The following is a 22,840-nucleotide window of genomic DNA, read 5'->3' on the forward strand; positions in this document are numbered from 1 at the left end:
TCAAATACTCCTCTTTCTGTGGATTGCTTTGCCCAGTGCCACATGGCTTTCTGCTCTTTTTTATCATACACAAATCTTGATACTGGTCTAGCAGTATTAGTGGTGCAAGCCTATGTATGTTTTCTCAGAAGCACTCCCTATTGAGTTAATAGGACTTAATCCCAACTAACCAAGAACAGTTTAAAATATTGTATAGTTATGCTTCTGTGAAAAGTTTACTATTTCATAATTTTCTCTTATACTTTAAGCACACAGATATATAAGCAAAACATATTTCCTGAAACTAGCTGTAATTATTCAAAGGGATTGTCTCTATTCTCTTAGAGTTTCTTTGAGGACACAAATACTTTTGAGCAAGATTTCATAGGAACAACTATCTAGCTCTCTTCTTGAAAACAGATTCTTACTGTTAACATCTACAGGTTTTTACAGTTAACAGCCTGTCTCCTCAATGAAGTCATAACCAAACAAAAGACAATCTTAGGATTATATAAGTATAGAATTCAAATTCTATTATATTATGATTGTAAGTTTTTATGCACAAAATAAACAATATTTTCAACAAATTCCCCCAAGTTTCCAAGAATTAATATTAGGATTTGTCTTCAAGCAAGTGTATTGTCCATGATACTTCAAGTGTTCTTTCTGAAAACTCTTGAACTCTGAAGAATTTATTTCATCATTTCATCCATTCGTTATCATTATTAAATACTGGTTCACTGTTTAGCAATGAAACTACATAGCCAATATTTAGAAAAAAGAATGTATCATTTTGAATCATTTGATTAGCTTGATTTAATTAATTTAATTTTAAATTTGCAGATTTCTTTATCTAACACATTCTTACAGTTTGCCTTAGCTCAGTTAGCATCAGAAAAATACTGACTTTGAAAGAACTGTATGACATAGCATTTATTTAACTAAACAATTTATAAAGCCAGCCAGCCAGCCATAGCAGTAAGTCAGTACACAAATGATTAAACTAAATTTGGGCAGTGCACAAATGATTAAACTAAACCCAAGCCAGAATATACCACACAGAACCTTAAATTAGTAATTGTAATAATAATACTTAATCTTATTTTGATCCATAGAACCAAACACATCTTCCAATTGCACTATTGTAATATGGATTTCTGATACTTGGTCCAAGTCTTTAGCACCTTGCAGGAGATCAACAAGGTTTGGGCAATCTAGAATTCTGAGCACATTTTATTGCATAGGGCAGATTCTGTGACAGAGAAAGCATGATTGCTATTTCTCACAAAATAACATTTCGTAATGAAAAGGACCTATAGCATGCCAGATCTGTGGATTATGGTGGGGTGAGCAAAATGACTGAAGACAGGTAGTCCCTGAGGTATCCTGGTCTTATACCATGTAGTTCCTTATAGATGACAACCAGCAACTTAAACTACACTTGAAAACCATCTGGGAGCCAAGGCAGTTTTTTTTATTTTTTATTTTAATTCCATTTATATCCTGCCCTTCTCCGAAGACTCAGGGCGGCTTACAAGCTTAGCAATAGCCTTCATTCTATGTATATGCCTGCTTATTAGGGCTTTCACACAGACACCAAGCGGCATTATTACAAAGTCAGCTTATTACCCCCAACAATCTGGGTCCTCATTTTACCTACCTCGGAAGGATGGAAGGCTGAGTCAACCTTGAGCCTGGTGGGACTCGAACCTGCACTAATTGCAGGCAGCTGGTGTTACTTAAGGAGGCATTAGCCCACTGCTCCACCAAGGCTCTTAGTTTGAAGAGCAGAGGTGTCACATGATTACAGTATATTCTGAAATGCTCAAAACTGCCTGTGCCACTGCAATCTGGATTATTGTAATGCAATTCTGTGGACCATATAAAATGCATTACAATAATCTAGCTGGGAGATTACTAAGGCATATGTTGCAGTGAAAGGGGTTTTCCAATTCAGAAACAGGTACAATTGATGCCCAAGGAAAAAATCTGTGCAAAGGCCCTCCCTCCTAACTCTATCTGCCACCTGCTCTTCAAACAGGAACTATGAATTCAGAAGGACTCTCAAATTAATTCTGTCTGGAGTAGTATTGCAGTATTATCAAAAGTCACTGAAAAATCAAGGAGAGCCAAGCTAAATGGACTAAACCCCCCCACACATACCCCAAAGGTCATCAACAAGTGCATTTTTTTTTAAAAAAATGACACTCATCTACTAGAAAGAGCTCTTCACGGCAAACAAAATAAAGCTCAATATTGCAAAACAACCATTTAAAACAATGAAAAAAATTCAGGCTCTGAAAAAAATCCCATCCATCCATCAACATCCAGGCCATTTCTCTCAACATCCTGGCTCCAGTGTCTGGGGTAAGAGCCAGATCTTCACTGCTTTCTGATGGCCAACAGAATCAGCATTCCCTCTAAAGCATCTCTGAGGAGAGACAGTTCCATAAGACAGATGAGGCCTCATCACATGAAATTCCTTTGAGGGGGCCCAGATCGTGCCCACCCTGCCAGATTAGTTGGGATGGGCAGAAAGCATTTGAAATAGGTGGTCCTGCAAATAACATGCAAATAAAAGTGATAACCAGCACCTTGAATTATACCTGGAAGCCTACTGAGAGCTGATGCAGCAGTGTTACATGGGGGTACTCAGGTGTGCCTGCTACTACCTATGCTGCTGGACCAGGTGCAGCTTCCAAATTCACTTCAAATCAGTCCTATACTGAATGCATTGCAGAAATCTAATTTTGAGGTGATTAAGGTATCAGTGACTGTAAGTATTGTAATGTATTGAGCAAAAGGCCTCTTGGTCATGGCTACCATTGCCCTTTAAGCACTATACAAAGTCCAGGAGAACCCCCAGATTAAACAGAATCCCTGACTGATGGTCAACCCAGGCTGAGTTAAATATGGCAAACTACTAGATACAGAGGATCCTAAAATTTCCAGGCATTCAGTCTTGTCCATGCTGATCTGAAGCCATGCAGGCCTGTACAGCTTTCAGGAAAGCACCTTGGCTGTAATTTGAGACATACATTAACAATGTGATCCTGAGTTACACCTTAGTAATATAATTGTTATTTTCATTGTTAGTATATCTGATGTTGGCCTTTCAAACTAGAATATGGCAGACATATATTAATGCATAATCTCAGTACACATTTCTCTTAACCATTACATTTCCATTTATCACTTTTGTAGATTTTTCCCAGGTTCTACGCAATGGATACAAAGGACAAAAATAATACCTCAGAGAAAGAGGCGTGAAGTGAAAGCTAGAGGTGATACAAATGTCAAGCCTCCATGAATTGAGGTCACCTTGGTTGACACTGTGAAAATATGATCCTGAGTACAGTAATAATATCTGTATCATTTCATGAGCTAAGTGAACAGCAATGAACACAGGGTGGTCAAAAGCAAAGTTTTCAATGTCCCCATGATAGTCTGGGTTTCTCTATCAACCCTCATTTTGAATGTAATCTTTTAAAAACAAAAACAGGTTTTATTTTAAGAATGATAAACACGTGTTTCTTCATGGCACAAACCAGCTCCATCTCATTTATTAAGACAGGTTAGGAAGGGCAATACAGCATTTTTGCATAGTTGAGAAAGAAGGTGGTAAGTGCTATACCAATATGGCTGTCACTGATGGCATGACTTTCTGCTGCTGCATCATTTCACATTGCTGTGCCTCAGAAGAGGACACCATTAACTGTGGCTGATCTTAGTTTATCAACTGCCACATGTAAACAGAATATCATGGCACAAAACCTGCTGGATGAAAGCATCTTAAAGTATGGGGAGAAACATTGCAGCATCATTTTGGAAGGAAGAAAAACCTATGCTTAGATTACATGGAACCTACATGGAACCTAATGTAACATGGAAACTGACAGTAAATTGTGAATTATTTTTTAATTCAAAAAAAAAAAGTAATGAATACTAAGTATTCTATTTGAAAGAGGAAAAATAATCTGGTAAATAGGAAGTGAATCTCCTGGCAAGTGTCCCCATAAATCAAACAGTTTAAAGGTTAATATGGAGCTGGTTGTCTAGATACATTCTTTTTTTTTTTGGTCCTTTCTTGAAAAAAAAAGGAACTGCGAGTAGGAAAGCTGATCATAACTGATCTCTCTCTTTCTCTCTTTCTCTGTATGGGGGTATATGTTCTGCTCATCCTCTCCTTAAGGATCCCTATTTCACTAATTTATAAACTGGCACATCTGTGTCACATTCAAAATTCCTATGACTGTATCTTCTTTTTACTAACAATTCCCAGTATCCATGCTGGTATGCTGCAGGCAGGCTGGGTAATTTTCTAGTTGGGGGAAGTTTGTTAAGTCACACAAAGGTGTTAATTTGTCCTGCCCCTGCTTACCTTTGTCCTTTTGGGGAGCAGTTGAGTATATTTTCAAGCAAAGAACTGGAATGCAGTTCTAAGAATGTTTGTGGGTGCATTTGGTACCCAGAGAATTTTTGGAAAAAAGTCAATGCTGCAAGCATTTATTTTTAATATAAATGTCAGAAAAAACAGAAACTTGGAAGATACCTAGTGTGGTGTAGATGGACACTTTAGCATCCCTGGGTTTATTTTATTTTTTAAATTTATTTATTTATAAAATTTATTGGCCACCCATCCTACCACAGGGTAACTTAGGGGCAGCTTACAGTCATAAAATGTATTTATACTGTACATTAGAGCATAAATTAAAACCAGATATTCAAATCTAATGACATGTGGGGAGGCAGGGGCAGAGTGGAGGGAAGCGGGATCTGTTGAAGCTTGATCAACTACCTCCACTGTGCTTTTCCCCCATTGGGCCCCCAAACCAACTGACCATTTTGAAATCCTTATGAAAGGATTGGAGGGTTGGGGCCAACCTCACATCAGGTTCTACATTGGGGGCTACAACTGTAAGCAACAAACCTATCGCCCCCTTCTTGCACATTTGTTTTCTTAGCATTATTCTTGCTCCTTACCTTTGTCTGCATTAAGAATGCAGTGTACTTAAAGATAAAGTAATACTGGTTACAGGAGTTTACTGAAACATTTAACAAATGGGATAGTGCACCGGGGCATATGACCACAAATGCAAGCATGTTTTTTTTTAATTAGATAACTTTTTAAAAAATGACAATAAAATTTACCTAATCTAAAAAAAAAATCATGCTTGCATTTGTGGTTATATGTCCCAGTTCACTATCCCATAGTGACAAGCTGAAAAGAACTGAATTACAAATATGGGGAAATGTAGGATTGCAAATGTTTTAAAAATTGGTTTAATGAAAACTAGTGTTCATGTCTCACATATTACCTGCCCTTGTTTATTTGATGAAATATACAAAGATTTCTTGAAAATGACTTGCTTAATCTTGCTCACAGCACAAATGGAAATTCTCCCACCATATATTTTCTAGCAGATTACTAAATTACTAAACACAAATTCATTATGTACTAAGATAGCAAAGATATGTATTGTGACTTTTGTTCATCATTGTATTGACTCATGTCAGAAGATTCTAACGTCTAAAAACACAATTCATCCATCCCTAAAGGTTATAGAATTAATAAGTGATACCAAAATTTATTCAGATGACATTTAACTGAAATAAAGCCTGAAGTTATTATTTGATGGAATATTTCAGGTCACCTAAACCTATCTGGTATAGGAAGGTAAGAAAGAGCTGTCATCCATTATTTCAACTTTGTGGTATAATGCTACAAAGTTATAATACATCTCAGTACAACAAGAAATGAAAGAAGTCAAAAACCACAGCCTAATGTTAAGAAACTGATACCAAGAATAAAATGCCCATATCTAATATCTTTTATGTCGAGATATTATTCAAATCCATATAGTAAATAAAAAATTCCAAAACCACAATTCCAGGATCCCTGCATATTTGTTTTCTGCTTTCTAAGGCAGTTCTGTACTTAGGTCAAACATTTCCTACAGCCACAATAGGAACACCTAGTATTCATTGCAGAGTTTGGTAGTTCGGTTGGTTATAACTTATTAAACTGATGCAACTTTTTCGACATTCACTTCAAGGCAACCTTTTGGAACTCTTAAAACATTTTAGAGAGAGTGGAAAAAACGGGAAGGCACTTATGTACTCACGGTCATTGCACAGTGTCCCACTGAAAGAAGTCATGCTACAGTCACAGCTAAACCCATCCCATTGCTGTAAGCAGACACCTTGGTTGGCACAGGAGTCTTCTTGGCATGTGGTGCTGGGGCCTAACAATAAAACACACCATAGAAAAGAACATGAAGGACTGTCATTCAGAGTGACCACATGTGTCATTGGATCACACAGGGTAGTTGCCAACATCTCAGGTTTTTAGAGTAAATTGTGGGGAAAAAAGCTGATAAGGGGATTAACCCATATTATTAATAATATTCATGTTATGTAGAGACATATGGTTTTTGTTTGTAACACAGAGGGATATGAAGATATGAATTCATGTCATGATAATAACATAAGAGAAGCAAGTAACTCAAGCAAAAGGAAGTGGTGGTTCTCAATATATTTCTAATTTTACTTTAACATCTATAAACTGTCTTCTCCAAAACAATGAGTTCTACTAGAGACTGCGGAAAACAGAATATAAAACTAAAAAAAAAGAAAGAAAAAAAAACCAATAACAAAAAACCACAAACAACCAAAAACAAAGCCACACATGTCATATCAAAAGCAAGCAAGGAAAAGAAAAATACGGCTATTCAAACAATGATTTGATGAACACCTTTATCAACCGACAGACAGAAGACCTTTGGGTTGGCATTTTTTAAATTAAAAAAAATAATATATTTTCTCGTTAGCAGGAATGTTGGCAAGTATCTTTTTGCATGCTTTAAATTGTCCCATGCAGGTTTTTAAGAACAAAGTAGATAGATAGAGGAGAAATCAGCCAACTAATGCACCAACATGCTAAAAAAAAGAGACATTTACACATGAGAAACAAAACTATTTCTAAAGATCATAATTAGACCACTGGGAGAAACAAACAAACAAATAAAATGTTAAAGAAAGATGCATGTTCAAAGCACTGAAGCAATCACTATACAAATAAGACACAAGACTGAAAGCCTGTATTCAGTATATCCCAGGAGAAGATGGTTCTCTGTGCCATATTTTTAATGGGAAGAAGAGGAAAATGAGCTACAACACACAGATATCAGCACAGAAGTGGCTGAAGTTTCTCAATGCGTTGTATGGGTTTCAGTCTTGTTTAATATACACAAGGGCATCTACCTTGCAAATCAGCTTTCATCAATGCAACTTTGTCAGCAAAATAAAAAAGCAAAATATATTAAATGTTAGTAAGCAAATATTGAAATGGCAGCAAACACAGAGAAATTGTTCAGAGAAAAAAAGTGCATGCTGCTCTTAAAAGAGGAAAATAAATTTCAAGTAATGCAAATAAATTAATGCTAATAGACATAAATATCCAGGCAAGCCAAAATGAGAATGCAATAATTTGCCAGCATTTACTACAAATATAATGGTTAATTGAGCTGATGGCATGTAATGAAGGAAAATTAAAATTGTTTCTTTTCATAGGATAAATGTGAACACATTAGCAAAAGGAAATGGATGGTTTAATCCTGAGTAGCCATTTGTTACATTCAGATATAAACAATTCAATCATTAACACATTATCCTTTGCCATCCTAAATCTCTAGAGGAATCAAAGGGCCTGTAGACGCCCACGTGCCAGAGAATGGCTTTGATGCTTATTGTTTCCCTTGCCACCTTATTAAAATATATAGATACAGCCAAAAATATTGGTACTCTTCCACTTTTTCCTTAAAAATATCAATATGCCAGGCATGAGGTAACTGACACAAATAGGCATCCACCATTTTTATTCCATAATCCATAGAGCAGTCACTTTGCTTTTGGTGTATCACTTAACATATTCTTGTAAATACTTAAGCAAAAGGAAAAAAAAATACAAGAGAAGGTTGAAGATTGGTAGATAAATGGATGCTCTTTAATAGCCATAGATGTTATGATATTCATTTTGGGATTCTCCACAGCTCTTTCCTGACAACCAATTAATCTCAAAATTTCATATATGTGTACAAAACAAAAGAGTTAAAATCCCTGGATTCAAATGTACGTTAAGAACTATGCCCTATAATTCAGTACACATCCTACGTGAGTCAGTTAAAGACCTAGTAGCTACATTTGCACAACATGTTAAGCTTTGTTTTTAATCTTGTTTATTTTGTGACTTAGCTTCTTATATGAATGCAGCCTAGGAAAAGGTTAGATTTAGTAGAAATTGAGCAGCTTCAGTAAGCAGTTAATTGAACATACTCTTCTATGTTATGCAAAATATTTTGTTGGCTTTCCTTTCTCACAAGGATCAGAAGGAGACAAGTGTGGCATCATGTGGCAACTAACACATGTCATTAAAAGGCACATGGTTTTATGATCTACAGCTGGGACCACAGTCATAACTCTAAACCTTTTTCATGTGATACATGTAAAAAGGGGCAGAGCTTAAGTCATACAGCTGCTTTCTTGCCTTTTTGGAACCCAGCAAATATCTCACAATTATCTGATTTATATATTGTAGTTTGCATTTGACTTTATTTTGGGTGAAAAAGTCTTTTGATTTATAAAACATGATTGATGTCTGTAGTTTGGTGAACATACTATGATGAAGCAAACTGTATATTAGGAGGAGGAAAGTGTGTTGGATATTTCTGCTGCCTTTAGTTAACATTCGAAGTTGGCACTGAAAAAGTGACTTAAGACCATTTTTCATACTTACAACCATGATCATATGATCAAAATTCAGAGGCTGGCAATTGATTCATATTTATGATAGTTGCAGTGTCTCTGTGTCATGTGATCACCTTTTGCACCCTTTCAACAAGCAAAGTCAGTGAGGAAGGCAGATTCATTTAACAACCATGTTTAACACCTGCAGTGATTCATCTAACAAATGTGGCAAGAAAAGTTGTAAAATGGGGCAAAACTCACTTAACAAATGTTTCACTTAGTAACAGAAATTTTGGGCTCAATTATGGTTGTAAGTTGAAGGCTACCTGTAATAAAGGCAGGATACAAATGAATAAAATAAATGAATAAAAATAATAAATATTGGAAAAGTGTGATGAGTTGTAGATTTATTTTGGATGCATCTTGGATGAAGTCAAAGAAAAAAAGAATATTCTTTACCACTATAAGGACCCACATACAATTGTAATATCTGGCTTTTTTAAAAAACAGAGGAAGGAAATGGAAGTAAAAGGTCAAGTCCATTTCAGAATATTTGAAAGAGGAAATCTTAATAAATTGAGTTATACACAGAACACAATAAATTGTGGAGCAGTTTTGTGAGAGCCCCATCAGATATTTCAAAAGCTACTGAGCCTTGAGTGAAACTGATGTGGCAGTGGACTGCAGAATAAGAGGAGATTGGACAGCGACTGAAAAGCTCAAAGAGGTACAAAATCTGGAGCAGGGGTCCCCAAATCAAGTTGTCTTTTTCAGATGTGGAAAAGGAAATCTGTGTGAAAAATGGCTTATAAGGGTGGTAGGATCTGGGTGGCTTGGGAGCTGCAGTTACAGAGTGTCTTCTATTAGACCAGGGGAAGGCAACCTTGGCTCTTTTATGACTCGTGGACTTCAACTCCCAGAATTCCTGAGCATGGCTGGCTCAGGAATTCTGGGAGTTGAAGTCCATGAGTCATAAAAGAGCCAAGGTTGCCTACCCCTGTACTAGACGGTCCCTTTTCAGTACTAGAACCTAAATCCAAGTAGAGTAGAACTAGTAATTTAGCTGGACCCTCTTCTTTTGACTTAGTGACCAAACCACTAACCACTGTTGCTAATCTAGGTCATATAATGCTGTCCTCAGTTAACATCAATATTAAACCCATTTTCATTGGTTTTGTAACAAAGACCTAAGTATAGGTTGAATGTATTCAGAGCTAATGTCAGACTCTGACTTCATCCATTCAGATTATTTTCAGCCTTTCAGTTTGGTTCCGTAAATAAGCTTGACTATATAAATTACTTGGCAATTAAGGTGATTCTTAAGAATTTGGGTGCTATATAATTAAATGATTATTTTAATACCAAGATCTAATCACTAACAGAATGTATCACAATCTGCCTTCTTTCTCACCTTCACTGGAATCTGTAATTTGCAAGCTTTACACAATAAAGTGAAATTACCTTTAAGTCTATAGAAGCTATGTATTCATATATTGAATCACACTTTAATTTTTTAACATTAATCATCAAATTAAAATTAGAATTCAAGTCATAAGGATTTAAAAATTCAAACAAAAAAATATACCGTGTGGACAATTAAATAATATGAATGAACATGTAAGTACCGTAGTAAAAAAATAAATGGATGAATTTGGGGTTTTGGCTCTTCATATCAAACTGATCAGTAGACCTTTACTGTATGCAGAAAATTTATAAATCTCCTCAACTCAAAACCTCTGCATTATTTATTTATTTATTTATTTATTTATTTATTTATTTATTTATTTATTTATTTATTTGTTTGCTTGCTTGCTTGCTTGCTTGCTTGCTTGCTTGCTTGCTGCAGGCACATGGCTTTCTGGGTTGCAAAGGAATATTGAATCTTGGAATGTCTACAGTAGAAGAATGGTATTTTTAAAAAAAATATCACGACATCTGTGAATATTTGTTTGAAGCCTCATCCATGTTTACATCTGTGCTAAAAAGGAATGGGCCTTTCTTTGTGCAAGCCTGAATTCCATCTTGAGTTCAAGTTTCAAGTTTCAAGTTTTATTTAATTTGTATACCGCCCTTCTCCTTGGTAGGGACTCAGGGCGGTTCACAGGGCATATATAAAAAAGACAATACAAAAATTAAAAAAAAGATTAAACCCATGCCCAGTTAAAAACAGTAATACAAATCTAAAACGACAAATTAAAACCCATAATCCCCCGTCAGGCCAGACCAGCCATTTCAAATAGGTGGGTCTTCAGGCCTCGACGGAAAGTTCGGAGGTCTGATGCCGTCCGGAGCTCCACCGGCAGTTGGTTCCATAATGCCGGAGCGCCCACAGAGAAGGCCCTCCCCCTGGGGGCCACCAGTCGGCATTCCTTGACTGGCGGCACCCTGAGGAGGCCCTCTCTGTGGGAACGCACAGGGCGGAGGGGAGTTGATGCCTCCCCCATGGATTCCTTTAATGGAATCTCCCTTTTTAGCTGCTATACTGTATATGACTATTGGCTTGGTAGAATGAATGTTGTGAATACCTATGAATTATTTGAAACAATTCTTTGCTCCTAAACAAACATACATTTGTCACAAAATAACCATCTGAACACATTTTGCAATTGTGCCTATAGGAGGCGCTTTTTTTATAAAATCTGAAGTGAGGAGAGTACATATTTTCACTGATCACTGAAAAGAGAGAAAGTGAATTGAGGAAGCTCAATTACAAGGCACAGCTCTGCCTGAGAGAGAGAGAAGGCGGAAGATTTTGGTTCCTTATTCACACAAATGCACAGAATAAATTTCATCTTTAAAAACTAAGGTTAGTTATTGAGGTTATGGATTTTACTAAATTTATTTCTCTGAAATTATTTTAGTTTCTATCCAATAATCCTTTCTTACCATTAAAAAAAGCCTTATTTTAGTATTTACCAAATCCTATAGTACAGTTTTAAAACATTCTTCATACCTCTTCCATGATATTGTCTGCTGGGACCGAGCATATAAAGATTGAATATAATTCCAGCCTAAGCAGGAATTATAAGTTAACCAGTGGAACAACCTGCCTCCAGAAGCTGTGAATGCTCCAACACTGGAATTTTTTAAGAAGAGACTGGACAGCCATTTGTCTGGAATGGTATAGGGTTTCCTGCCTGAGCAGAGGGTTGGACTAGATGACCTCTAATGTCCCTTCCAGCTTTATTATTATTAAGGAAATAGTCATGAAGCAGTACCTGAGGAAATCTTTGATATAATGACATTACTACTACTACTACTACTACTATTTATTATTTTATCATAGAGAATAAAATACAAAACAGAACAAACAAAAATAAACCAAAAAAAAGTATACACTCAACCCTAACAACAACAAAAAATAAAAGAATAGTGTATAAATAAAGAAGAAAAAGTGATCAATTAAATTGTACATTTAACAGGTAGGATCCACCCTGGCTGGGTGCTAAAAAAAAAGAAAAAGTAAATTCTCTGTGACATATTTATTAATTGGATATGTGTCATAATATGTTCTGCAAGGAACTAATGCTAAATACATCTAGGTGAATAACTGCAGTAACCAGGGCTTTTTTTCTCATAGAATGCTCAGAACGGAGTTCCGGAACCTTTTTTGGATGGAACCTTGTAGCGTAGGCAAGGCACATTGTATGATATGTGTGAGTTCCGGCACCTTTTTCTTTTACAAAAAAAGCACTGGCAGTAACAATATTTAATTAGGCACAGTTAAAACTAATTATAAAAGAAAGTTATTTTAAGATTACTTTTTCTCTTGGTGATAAAACTATATCATCTGTATTGTTTTCTTGATAACAGTATTCAATCTCTCTGCCTGGGCTTCAAACTCTGGTATTTCTGAGTGGTGTCCCATCTATTAATCAGATGATTAGCATCTTGAGATCAGCTAGCTTTTGCCACCTAGCTAGAGAATGAAGTACAGCATCTAAATACAATCCATATAATATGGAAGTATAATTCATTGGTTTTTCTCCCTTCATTTTCGGTATCTGAAAATTCTTGTTCTACAAATACAATAGAATGATTAATCACTCCTAATTGAATGATTGAGTCTTATGACTGTTTTCTTATCTCACATTACAAATAAATATGCATAAAGTATCTGGTGGTCCTTCATTGGTAAATATTCAAATTATGTCAAATATATGCCCATGAAAAAACTGTGAAAATTTACCAGCTGGTGGGATGCAGACAAATAACTGCAGGATGGCTATAATTAGCAAGCTGAGCAATTAAAGATGGTTTCCACTTGAAACCATTTTGTTCATTTTTGTCAATTCCAATGAAGAAGTGGTCTGATTTGCAGGAGAGTCATCAGCATTATTCTGCACATACCACTTCAAATGCAATAGGAATCTGTGGTGATCTTTGGCCAGGGGCCAAACCTCTAAGTCAAATCTGAATAAGTGGAGGAAGAATGTTTATTTCCTGCCAGATAATGTTTTTCTCTAGAACCTTCAGTCAAGTACTAAATATCTCTCCAGGAGAATGCTCCCTCTTAATTTGAGAAGCAGCCATTTTGATAAGACTCATACCCTCTGTAGAATCCTAACATCTCTTTTTCTCTTAATGTGTGTTAGAAATGTGCATCTTAATTAAATTAGTTAATTTATACTCTAACTACTATCTATGTACTGCAGTGCTGTAACTAGTATCTATGCACTGTGATTATATAAAATGCTGCATGGGAGCTAATTAGCACAACAATTAATTAAGATACTGCACAAACAAAACAAAAACAGGCAAATCAGCTAATTCATGGCAGAATTGACCACTTTTGTTCTGGTAGATAACTTAATGTTCTCAAGCTTGAATTGAGCTTTGTGCCATTGGAGTGCATTTCTCAACCAACAACATCCACTTTCATTAATTATGTAAACTAATTTAGCATCTGTAACAAAGAACAAATTGATAAAATAGGAAACTGCAGCATCCAAATACAAATAACAGCAGAAAAGATGCTATAGCTCCCCAACTATGAAATTAAATTTAGAAACATTTTGGTTACACTATAAGAGTTTGAGACAAGTCTATGAAATGATCACACCATACCTTCACATCCTCTTTCTATCTGCCCATTGCAAAATAGAGCATCTGAAATCAAATCTGGAAGACGCCCATTGAGGTCCACAGAGGCAAGGCAACCTTGAAATCCTTCTTTGGCATGGACCAATTTTGGCAAGGATTTGTAAGTCTCTTTTGCTACTCCTCCAATATATAGATCACCTGTGAAGTCAAACAAAAGGCTTGGATGAATAATTTTTTATTAAACTTATTCATTGATAAATTGAACATGTTTTAACCCACAGCTGCGTAAAATATTTTCTTAATTTTTATAATAAATCAAAAAGGCAAAATAATAATAATAAAAGAGAATATCTGTAGCTCAGGGTTGAAATGAAGGGTCTTTGGTGCCTTCTGAGCTTGGCTGTTTTCTTGCAAACATTTGATTATCCAAAATAGGTAACATCATCAGTGCTGATAATGTTATCTAGTTTGGATAATGAAACATCTTCAAGAAATCAACTAAGCTCAGAGAGTCCCAAAGAGCCAATAAACAAGAATATAAAACAAAGCAAGAAAAGTAAATGTCAATTGGTTATGAAAAATGCAGCTCTTTCTGGCACCTAAATACAGGTAGTCCTTGACTTACGACCAAAATTGAGCCCAAAATTTCTGTTGCTAAGCAAGACATTGGTTAAGTGAATTTTGCCCCATTTTACCACTTTTTAAACACATTTCTTAAATGAATCACTGCAGTGGTTGTGTTAGTAATATGGTTGTTAAGTGAATCTGGTTTCCCCATGATTTTGCTTGTCAGTAGGTCACAAAAGGTGATCACATGACCCCGGGACAATGCAACTGTCATAAATATGAACCAGTTGCCAAGTGTGCAAATTTTGATCATGTAACCTTGGGAATAATGCAATATCATAAGTGAGAAAACAGTCACGTCACTTTTTTCGGTGCCATTGTAACTCTGAACAGTCACTAAATGACTATTGTAAGTTATAGACTACTTGTAGTAGGCCAACCATTTTTTTTCCACAGTGTCCGTGAATTATATTACTTCCAAGGCCATCTAGCTAGCTCAAATGTGGTCATATTGAACCCTTTGTCAATAATACAATAACCAATATATAACAAAAAGAAGAAAGGAGTGTTAATGAGGAGATTCCTCCCAAACCAATATAAATCCCTTCCTCCCAAAAATGTATTTAAAGTTTGAATTTCCACCAGTATATAACTACTTTGGCCTATCTTGTATAGTACAAGTGAATTATACATGATTTTAAAGTCTTACTATAATACATAATTATTATATGGTCAATATTTAGTTATTAGAAAACAGTGTCACAATCAATCCTGAACTGTTTGGTTCCCATTAAACACCACAACTGGAGTAAGTCAGATGAGCAGACAAATGTTATTAAGTTGGCAAGGCAAAAATGACTGGAATTGACATCCTGTGGATTTCTAAGAATGGATACACCTGATGATTGACTTGATCTCTGAAGTCTGCTCTCTTGATTTAAGATAACCTTGCCAATTATTTCTATGAATGTTTTCTACTGTATTCAGAAAACTAGGGCTTCAAATAGGATTTATTTTTAGCTTCTCTAGTTATGTGAACCATGCATAAGGTACTATCTATATTTTTAGTATAAAATATACTACTAATATTAGTAGGCATTCATAGTGAACGACAAGTGGGCAAGTAATGACATGTTTCAGATTGCACACTCTACCCTTAACATTTTTGCAATGCAACATCACAGCACAAGTAGGAAAGAACAGAGCTTACATCATAATGTCACAAGATATGTTTCATTGTTACAGCATTATGGCAAGAACAGACACCTAGGTGCATAATGTTTGTTGCTGAAGAAACACTGGGAATTGTTACTAGAGAATGCCGTGCAGGGGAAGACATAAGTAGAAGATGAATTTGTCCCTGGCTATCATAGACCCTTGGAACTGAAGGGAGTATTTGCATGCTTGTCCTTTTCATCTGCTTAGCAAGCCTGGGTTCTGTCTCTTAGCATGTGGCATCACATTTGGAGGTGCCTGAGAGTATGGAAGTAGCCTTCTTTATATTTCAGAAAGGGATAATTTGTCTTCTCTGGGCTAAGTATACAGTATGTCATTACACATGAAATGTATATTCCAAAATACAGAATGTTTCAGTGATGGCCAACATTAGCTCCTCCCCTTGACTGATGGTGCTTTTTTAATATTACAAGATTATAAGTGGTTCCTAAACTTATCCACCATGATTTGATTTAATGTACCGTATTTAAAACATTTATATAGCTACCCACCTTATACCTAGCTCTGGGTAGCTCACAACCAAGAGATACAACCATATCTATGTACAATAAAAGTATTAAAATGAAAGATATTAAATATATTAAACATCAAAATATTTAAAAAAACCTGGCACTATAATTAAACTCTGGGGTTACAGCCAGGTCTTGAATGCTATTTGAAAGGTTAAAAGAGTAGGAGCCTGCTAAATTTCAGGGAAGGGTTCTATAGGGGAGGGGCTACAATCGAAAAGGCACATTTCATATTCCCATAAGATAGCAACATTTAAGGGAAGGGACAAAGAGCATGCCCATGCTATCTAATATGTTGAGTGACATGTACAAGGGAAGAGAACAAGATGAATCAGGTGCCTGTAATGGTTCATTTTCTTGATATATGCAGTGAAAAGAAGGAAAGTTGTAGCAAAATATTTTGCTTCAAATTTGAAAGCCAGTTAGAATTTAGGCTGAAGGTTAAACTTTTTTTCCAATTAACTGGTTCCACTTGACTTCTGCTCCCTTGATGGTTTTAAGCAATCCCATAGCCTTTTTGAGGTTCTTCGGTTGCTATCCCTGACCCTTTGCAAAGACCTTCAGTTTTGCTAGCTGCTCTCTGGGCTTCCACTTCTATTTGTGGGAAACTCTTTTCAGAGACTCTGCTAACTAAAATTCCCATACCTCATTGCCTAGAAGCTAAAGTAACCAAAGATTGTTGAAATAAGTGTGTAGGAACTATAACTTTTCATAGGAAAGAAAAATGATTAAAATAAAGTGTATTGTAATGTAATGCTTGTCTTCACCTTTGTGATACCAATAACAGAAACAATATTTGCAACTAGACCAGAGGTCCCCAAACTTTTGGGCACCAGGGACCAGTTCCATGGAGAGAGATTTTTTCATGGACAGGAGAGAGTGTGGTTTTGTGTGCTGCCTGCATCCTGCAGATAGGGCTTTGCTTGTTTGTGCGGACCAGTTGCTGGCATGCTGCGGACCGGTACTTGTCCATGGACTGGGGCTTGGGGACCCCTGAACTAGACAACCCTTTTATTGTTCTCATTTTTCCCCCATTCACATTTCTCTTCTTCGTTTTTTCTAAACTTAGGGAAGGTTCATGATATAACTGAGCTTTCCTTTCAGTCTCTCAGTATAAGTTAATGTATATACAGCCAGATAGCTAATCTTTAGCATCCAGCAAGAAAACAAAAGTGCATACATTGTCATCTTTCCTTAGGGGAAGCTATGAAACCAAATGTACTTGTCATGTACCTTATCCAGGAGACTGGCATGCAAAAGTTCTGCTACATTATAAAATACCTACTGCATATTATTTATCTACTAAATTTACATCTATCTGTCTCACAGTTTGAGGTGACTCTGGTCAGGTTTAATTATATCCACTAGAAAGCAACAGTCATAGGTATTTACCCTGAGAAAAGTAAAAATATTATTATTAAAAATATAGTATTTTTTTCAACCATATTGACCATGCTAATTTGCCAGTAATATATCTAATTTATGGCTCATCTTACAATGGAAAATTAGGCATTCTACAGATGTGCTGCAGCTCCCAGAAGCTCTTCTTAAGGCTTTCAGCAATCCAATAGGGAGAAAAGAAATCGGGCACTGACATGTGATCTTACGTAGTGTCATGAAGGGCCATTCATTACAAGATATCTCCTATGATCGCCATCATCATTTTTCTCCTCAAAATAAGAAAATTGCCAAAATCTCTCAGAAGAACAGCACATTTTGCAGGAGCATATTGAAATGTCATGACATTTTGGGTTGTCACTGATATCCTGTAAGAACGTAGTCTCCAACCTTGACAAATTTAACACATGTGGACTTCAACCCGCAGAATTCCCCAGCCAGCAATGTTGGGAATTGAAATCCACATGTCTTAAAGTTACCAAGATTAGAGACCCCTGTGGTAAGATCCTCTGGAGCCTCTGAAATTTCATGAGCTTTATAATCTCACAGGAGTTTGGTGGTCTTATCTTTTGATATTATTATAATTTTAATTTAAATTTGGGTGAAAAGCCAATGTTCTAACATATTATTTTCACAGTTTTGGAAAAATACATTTATTTATGTTTTTACTTCAGTTTAACCTGGGGAGTGTAGGCACCATTTATAGTTAAATTATCTATACTACAAAGCATAAAAAATAGAGATAACTAGAGAAACAGATTTGTTTCCATGCAGAACTAGGTTCCAGAGTACTAGTGAGTTTCTGACTCTAATGTTTTGTTAGTAAGTTTTAATGAAAGGTATTCCTTTTGACAGAGATTAAGCAGATTTAAAAAGTAGAGGACTGTGTTTGTCCAACAGACTGTGCAAAGAAGTTGCTGAGACATGCTAAATTGTGAGGAAAAAAAGAGTAAGATAATTGCCGTGAATGTGGCAATCCATTTATTGTGAATTGAGGAATATTAACATGGTGTAGATATCGATATATTCCTATTCGTGAATATGTACATGATGAGGAAGGGAAAAGATTTTGATGTCAGTACACACTGACCTAAAATTATTAGTGTGTAGGCTGGATTTTTTTTTTATGGAATTAGGCATCTCAGTAATGTCTGGCAGTTAAAATCCATCACAGAAATCCAGTAGTAATAAATGTATCAAAGCAAAGGTTGGTACAGTTTCAGGTTTGGGGGTGGTGGTTTCATTTTGCATCACTTTGGATATTGCCTTCCTTACTGATTTATATCATTTATGCAGTTTTATTTTAAAACAAAGAAAGGCAGTGCCAAAGAATGTTCAAACTATCGCACCATTGCACTCATTTCTCATGCTAGTAAAGTCATGCTTAAAATCCTACAAGCTAGACTTCAGCAGTATGTGGATCAAGAACTACCAGAAGTACAGGCAGGATTTCGAAGAGGCAGAGGAACTAGAGATCAAATTGCCAACATACGCTGGATCATGGAGAAAGCTAGGGAGTTCCAGAAAAACATCTACTTCTGCTTCATTGACTATGCTAAAGCCGTTGATTGTGTGGATCATAACAAACTGTGGCAAGTTCTTAAAGAGATGGGAGTACCAGACCATCTTATTTGTCTCTTGAGAAACCTATATGCGGGTCAAGAAGCAACAGTGAGAACTGGACATGGAACCACTGATTGGTTCAAAATTGGGAAAGGAGTCCGTCAAGGCTGTATACTGTCGCCCTGCCTATTTAACTTATATGCAGAGCACATCATGAGAAAGGCAGGGCTAGATGAATCAAAAGTTGGAATTAAGATTGCCGGAAAAAATATCAACAACCTAAGATACGCAGATGATACCACTCTAATGGCAGAAAGTGAAGAAGAACTAAAGAGCCTCTTGTTGCGGGTGAAGAAGGAGAGTGCAAAACTTGGGTTGAAACTTAACATTAAGAAAACCAAGATGATGGCATCTGGCCCTCTCAATTCCTGGCAAATAGATGGGGAAGAAATGGAGGTAGTGACAGATTTTATTTTCCTGGGCTCCAAGATCATGGCAGATGGGGACTGTAGTCAAGAAATTAAAAGACGCTTGCTCCTGGGGAGGGAAGCCATGGCAAATCTAGACAGCACACTAAAAAGCAGAGACATCACCCTGTCAACAAAAGTGCGTATAGTCAAGGCTATGGTTTTCCCAGTTGCAATGTATGGCAGTGAAAGTTGGACCATAAGAAAGGCTGAGCGCCAAAGAATTGAGGCCTTTGAACTATGGTGCTGGAGAAGACTCCTGCGAGTACCTTGGACTGCAAGGCGATCAAACCGGTCAGTCCTAGAGGAGATCAACCCTGACTGCTCTTTAGAAGGCCAGATCCTGAAGCTAAAACTCAAATACTTTGGCCACCTAATGAGAAGGAAGGACTCACTGGAGAAGAGTCTAATGCAGGGAAAGATCGAGGGCAACAGAAGAAGGGGATGACAGAGAATGAGGTGGCTGGATGGAGTCACTGAAGCAGTAGGCGTGAGCTTAAATGGACTCCAGAAGATGGTAGAGGACAGGAAGGCCTGGAGGAATGTTGTCCATAGGGTCGTGATGGGTCGGACACGACTTCGCAGCTAACAACATTTTAAAACATCAGCTGTCTTCTAAAAAGTATATAACATTATTTTGATTTACTTCAAGAAGTGTAAAGTTGTTATTTTTTCTACAGGATTAAAGACATTTCACTAATACAGCAGCATCTGGTTTGGCCTGACAGCAAAAAAATATAACAAAGCTATGATAATATGCATATTACTAGTGTTTAATACTGCTGTTTTTTCCTGGTTCAATTCTGCCACTGCTTGGCAGCTTAAAATCCATTTTTTTAGTTCCTTCTGTTGTTAATGCACTCAAATCTATGCAGAAGGAAGGCTGTATTGGGGGGTGGGCTTATTATTACGGTAAAAATCTGTCCCTTCATTTGAATTCCAGAAAAAAAGAAAATAATAATTTAGTTATGATTAAGCTCCAGTGAAATAAATTCACTGGATATTACTAACCAACAATAAATGATTATGCTAATCAAAGTCTCCTTCAGCCAAAATTCCCTGCACTATGTTTTTACACAGAGAACAACCATCACCAAGACAAACTCTCCTGAGGAAGTATTTTTCCCTTCTCATATTTACATATTTCTAAATATTGTTTAGAAGTCCTGGATGAAGCAATATAATGCTATAAGTTGATAAGTAGATTAGAGAATAAGTTTCCATCTGTTTCTTTAAGAGGAATTCCATCTGTAACATAAGCCTCTGATCAATCAGTTGGCTGATCTAATATTTCATTGCATACACACTGAAGATTAGGTCGAAGAGGCTCTTGATTGTTTTGTACCAACCTTGATAGTCAGTGATAGTTCAGAAGCCGCCCTCTTTAGGGTGACCCGCTCCCTTTTAAATCAGAGGACGGGAGAGGACCCTTTGAGGGGACGGGCCAAGGAGTTTAGTGAGTATCTGGTGGATAAAATCGCTCAGATTTGGGCTGGCTTGGACTCAGACTGGGCAATATCTGATGAGGGGGAAGCGATGGGTTTGGCTGATAATATTTGGGAAGAGTTTGATCCTGTGACTCTGGATGAAGTGGACAGAATCATGGGAAAATTAAGTGCCGCCACATGTTTGTTGGACCCGTGTCCCTCCTGGCTGGTTTATGCGGCTCGGGAGGTTACACGAGGCTGGCTCCTGACAGTTATTAATGCTTCCTTGAATGAGGGGTGCTTCCCTGCCACCTTGAAAGAGGCGGTGGTAAGGCCCCTCCTCAAGAAACCTGCCTTGGATCCAGCTATTTTAAATAACTTTCATCCTGTCTTCAACCTTCGCTTCCTTGCGAAGGTTGTTGAGAGCATGGTGGCACGGCAGCTCCCTTTGGTCCTGGAGGAAACTAAGTATCTGGATCCATACCAATTGGGTTTCAGGCCCGGGTACAGCATGGAGATGGCATTGGTTGCGCTGGTGGATGATCTCTGGCGGGCCCGAGACAGGGGTTATTCCTCTGTCCTGGTCCTATTAGACCTCTCAGCGGCTTTTGATACCATCGACCATGGTATCTTGCTGTGACGTCTTGAGGGGTTGGGAGTGGGAGGCACCGTTTTACAGTGGTTTTCCTCCTACCTCTCGGGCCGCTCGCAGACAGTGTTGGCAGGAGGGCAGAGGTCAACCCCTAGGCCCCTTAGTTGTGGGGTGCCTCAGGGGTTGGTACTCTCACCCCTCCTGTTCAACATCCAAATGAAGCCACTGGGTGAGATCATCCGTGGTTTCGGGGTGAGGTATCATCAATATGCTGATGATACCCAGCTTTTCATCTCCACCCCAAACCAACCCAGCGATGCCCTCGATGTGATGTCCCGTTGCCTGGAAGCGGTACGGATTTGGATGGGGAAGAACAGGCTCCAGCTCAACCCGGCCAAGACTGAGTGGCTTTACATGCCGGCATCTCGACTTGTTCAAGAGGTTCCATCTTTGGTTATGGGAGGAGAGGTGTTACCTCCCATTGATAGGGCATGCAATTTAGGCGTCCTCCTGGACTCATGACTCAGTTTTGAAGATCATATTGGAGTCGTGGCCAGGGGGGCATTTGCCCAGGTTCGCCTGGTGTGCCAGTTGCGCCCCTATCTGAACCAAGATTCCCTACGTACGGTCACTCATGCACTCGTTACCTCCCGGATAGATTACTGCAATGCTCTCTACATGGGGCTGCCCTTGAAGACCACCCGGAGGCTCCAGCTGGTGCAGAATGCGGCCGTGTGGGTAGTGATGGGAGCATCCCAATACTCCCATATTACACCCCTCCTACGTGAGCTGCATTGGTTACCAGTTGTCTTCCGGGTGAGATTTAAGGTGCTGGTACTTACCTTTAAAGTCCTACATGGCCTAGGCCCAGGATATTTGCAGGACCATATGCTGCTGGGAACAACTTCCCATCACTCAGTGCGCTCACACAGAGAGGGCCTCCTCAGGGTGCCGTCGGCTAGACAATATCGGCTGGTGACCCCCACGGGGAGGGCCTTCTCTGTGGGAGTGCCAGCCCTGTGGAACCAACTCCCCCTTGAGCTCCGGATAGCCCCGGATCTCCGGTCCTTTTGCTGCAGCCTTAAAACATTCCTTTTTCATCAGGCTGACCTGGACTGACGACAGGGTTTTTTAAAATGTTTTTTAATTTTTAATTGTTTAGTTTAACTTATTTATTGGGGCTGTTTATTTAATTTCTTTTAACTTTTGTATTGTTGTTTTTATTATTGTTAGCCGCCCTGAGTCCTTCGGGAGATAGGGTGGCATATAAGTCCCAAAAATATATAAATAAATAAATAAATAAATAAATAAATA

At 37.6% G+C, this 22,840-nt stretch overlaps 1 protein-coding gene across 22 annotated transcripts in view; it reads right to left on the minus strand.

The window, feature by feature from the left end:
• NRXN1 (neurexin 1) overlaps window positions 1-22,840 on the minus strand; it is a gene marked incomplete at its 5' end in the record, with an annotated part of 949,216 nt that overhangs the window by 459,250 nt on the left and 467,126 nt on the right. For 17 of the 22 annotated variants that reach the window (XM_083350272.1, XM_083350275.1, XM_083350271.1 and 14 more), the window contains 2 exons: window positions 6,105-6,224; window positions 13,792-13,965. In XM_083350272.1, coding sequence (XP_083206398.1) covers window positions 6,105-6,224; window positions 13,792-13,965 — 294 coding nt within the window. Of the gene's footprint in view, window positions 1-6,104; window positions 6,225-7,242; window positions 7,270-13,791; window positions 13,973-22,840 lie in introns of those variants that run through there. The other 5 variants (XM_083350268.1, XM_083350263.1, XM_083350269.1 and 2 more) reach the window with 2 other exon arrangements.

This window comes from Vipera ursinii (assembly GCF_947247035.1).
Source record: "Vipera ursinii genome assembly, chromosome: 1".
Lineage (NCBI taxonomy): Eukaryota > Metazoa > Chordata > Lepidosauria > Squamata > Viperidae > Vipera > Vipera ursinii.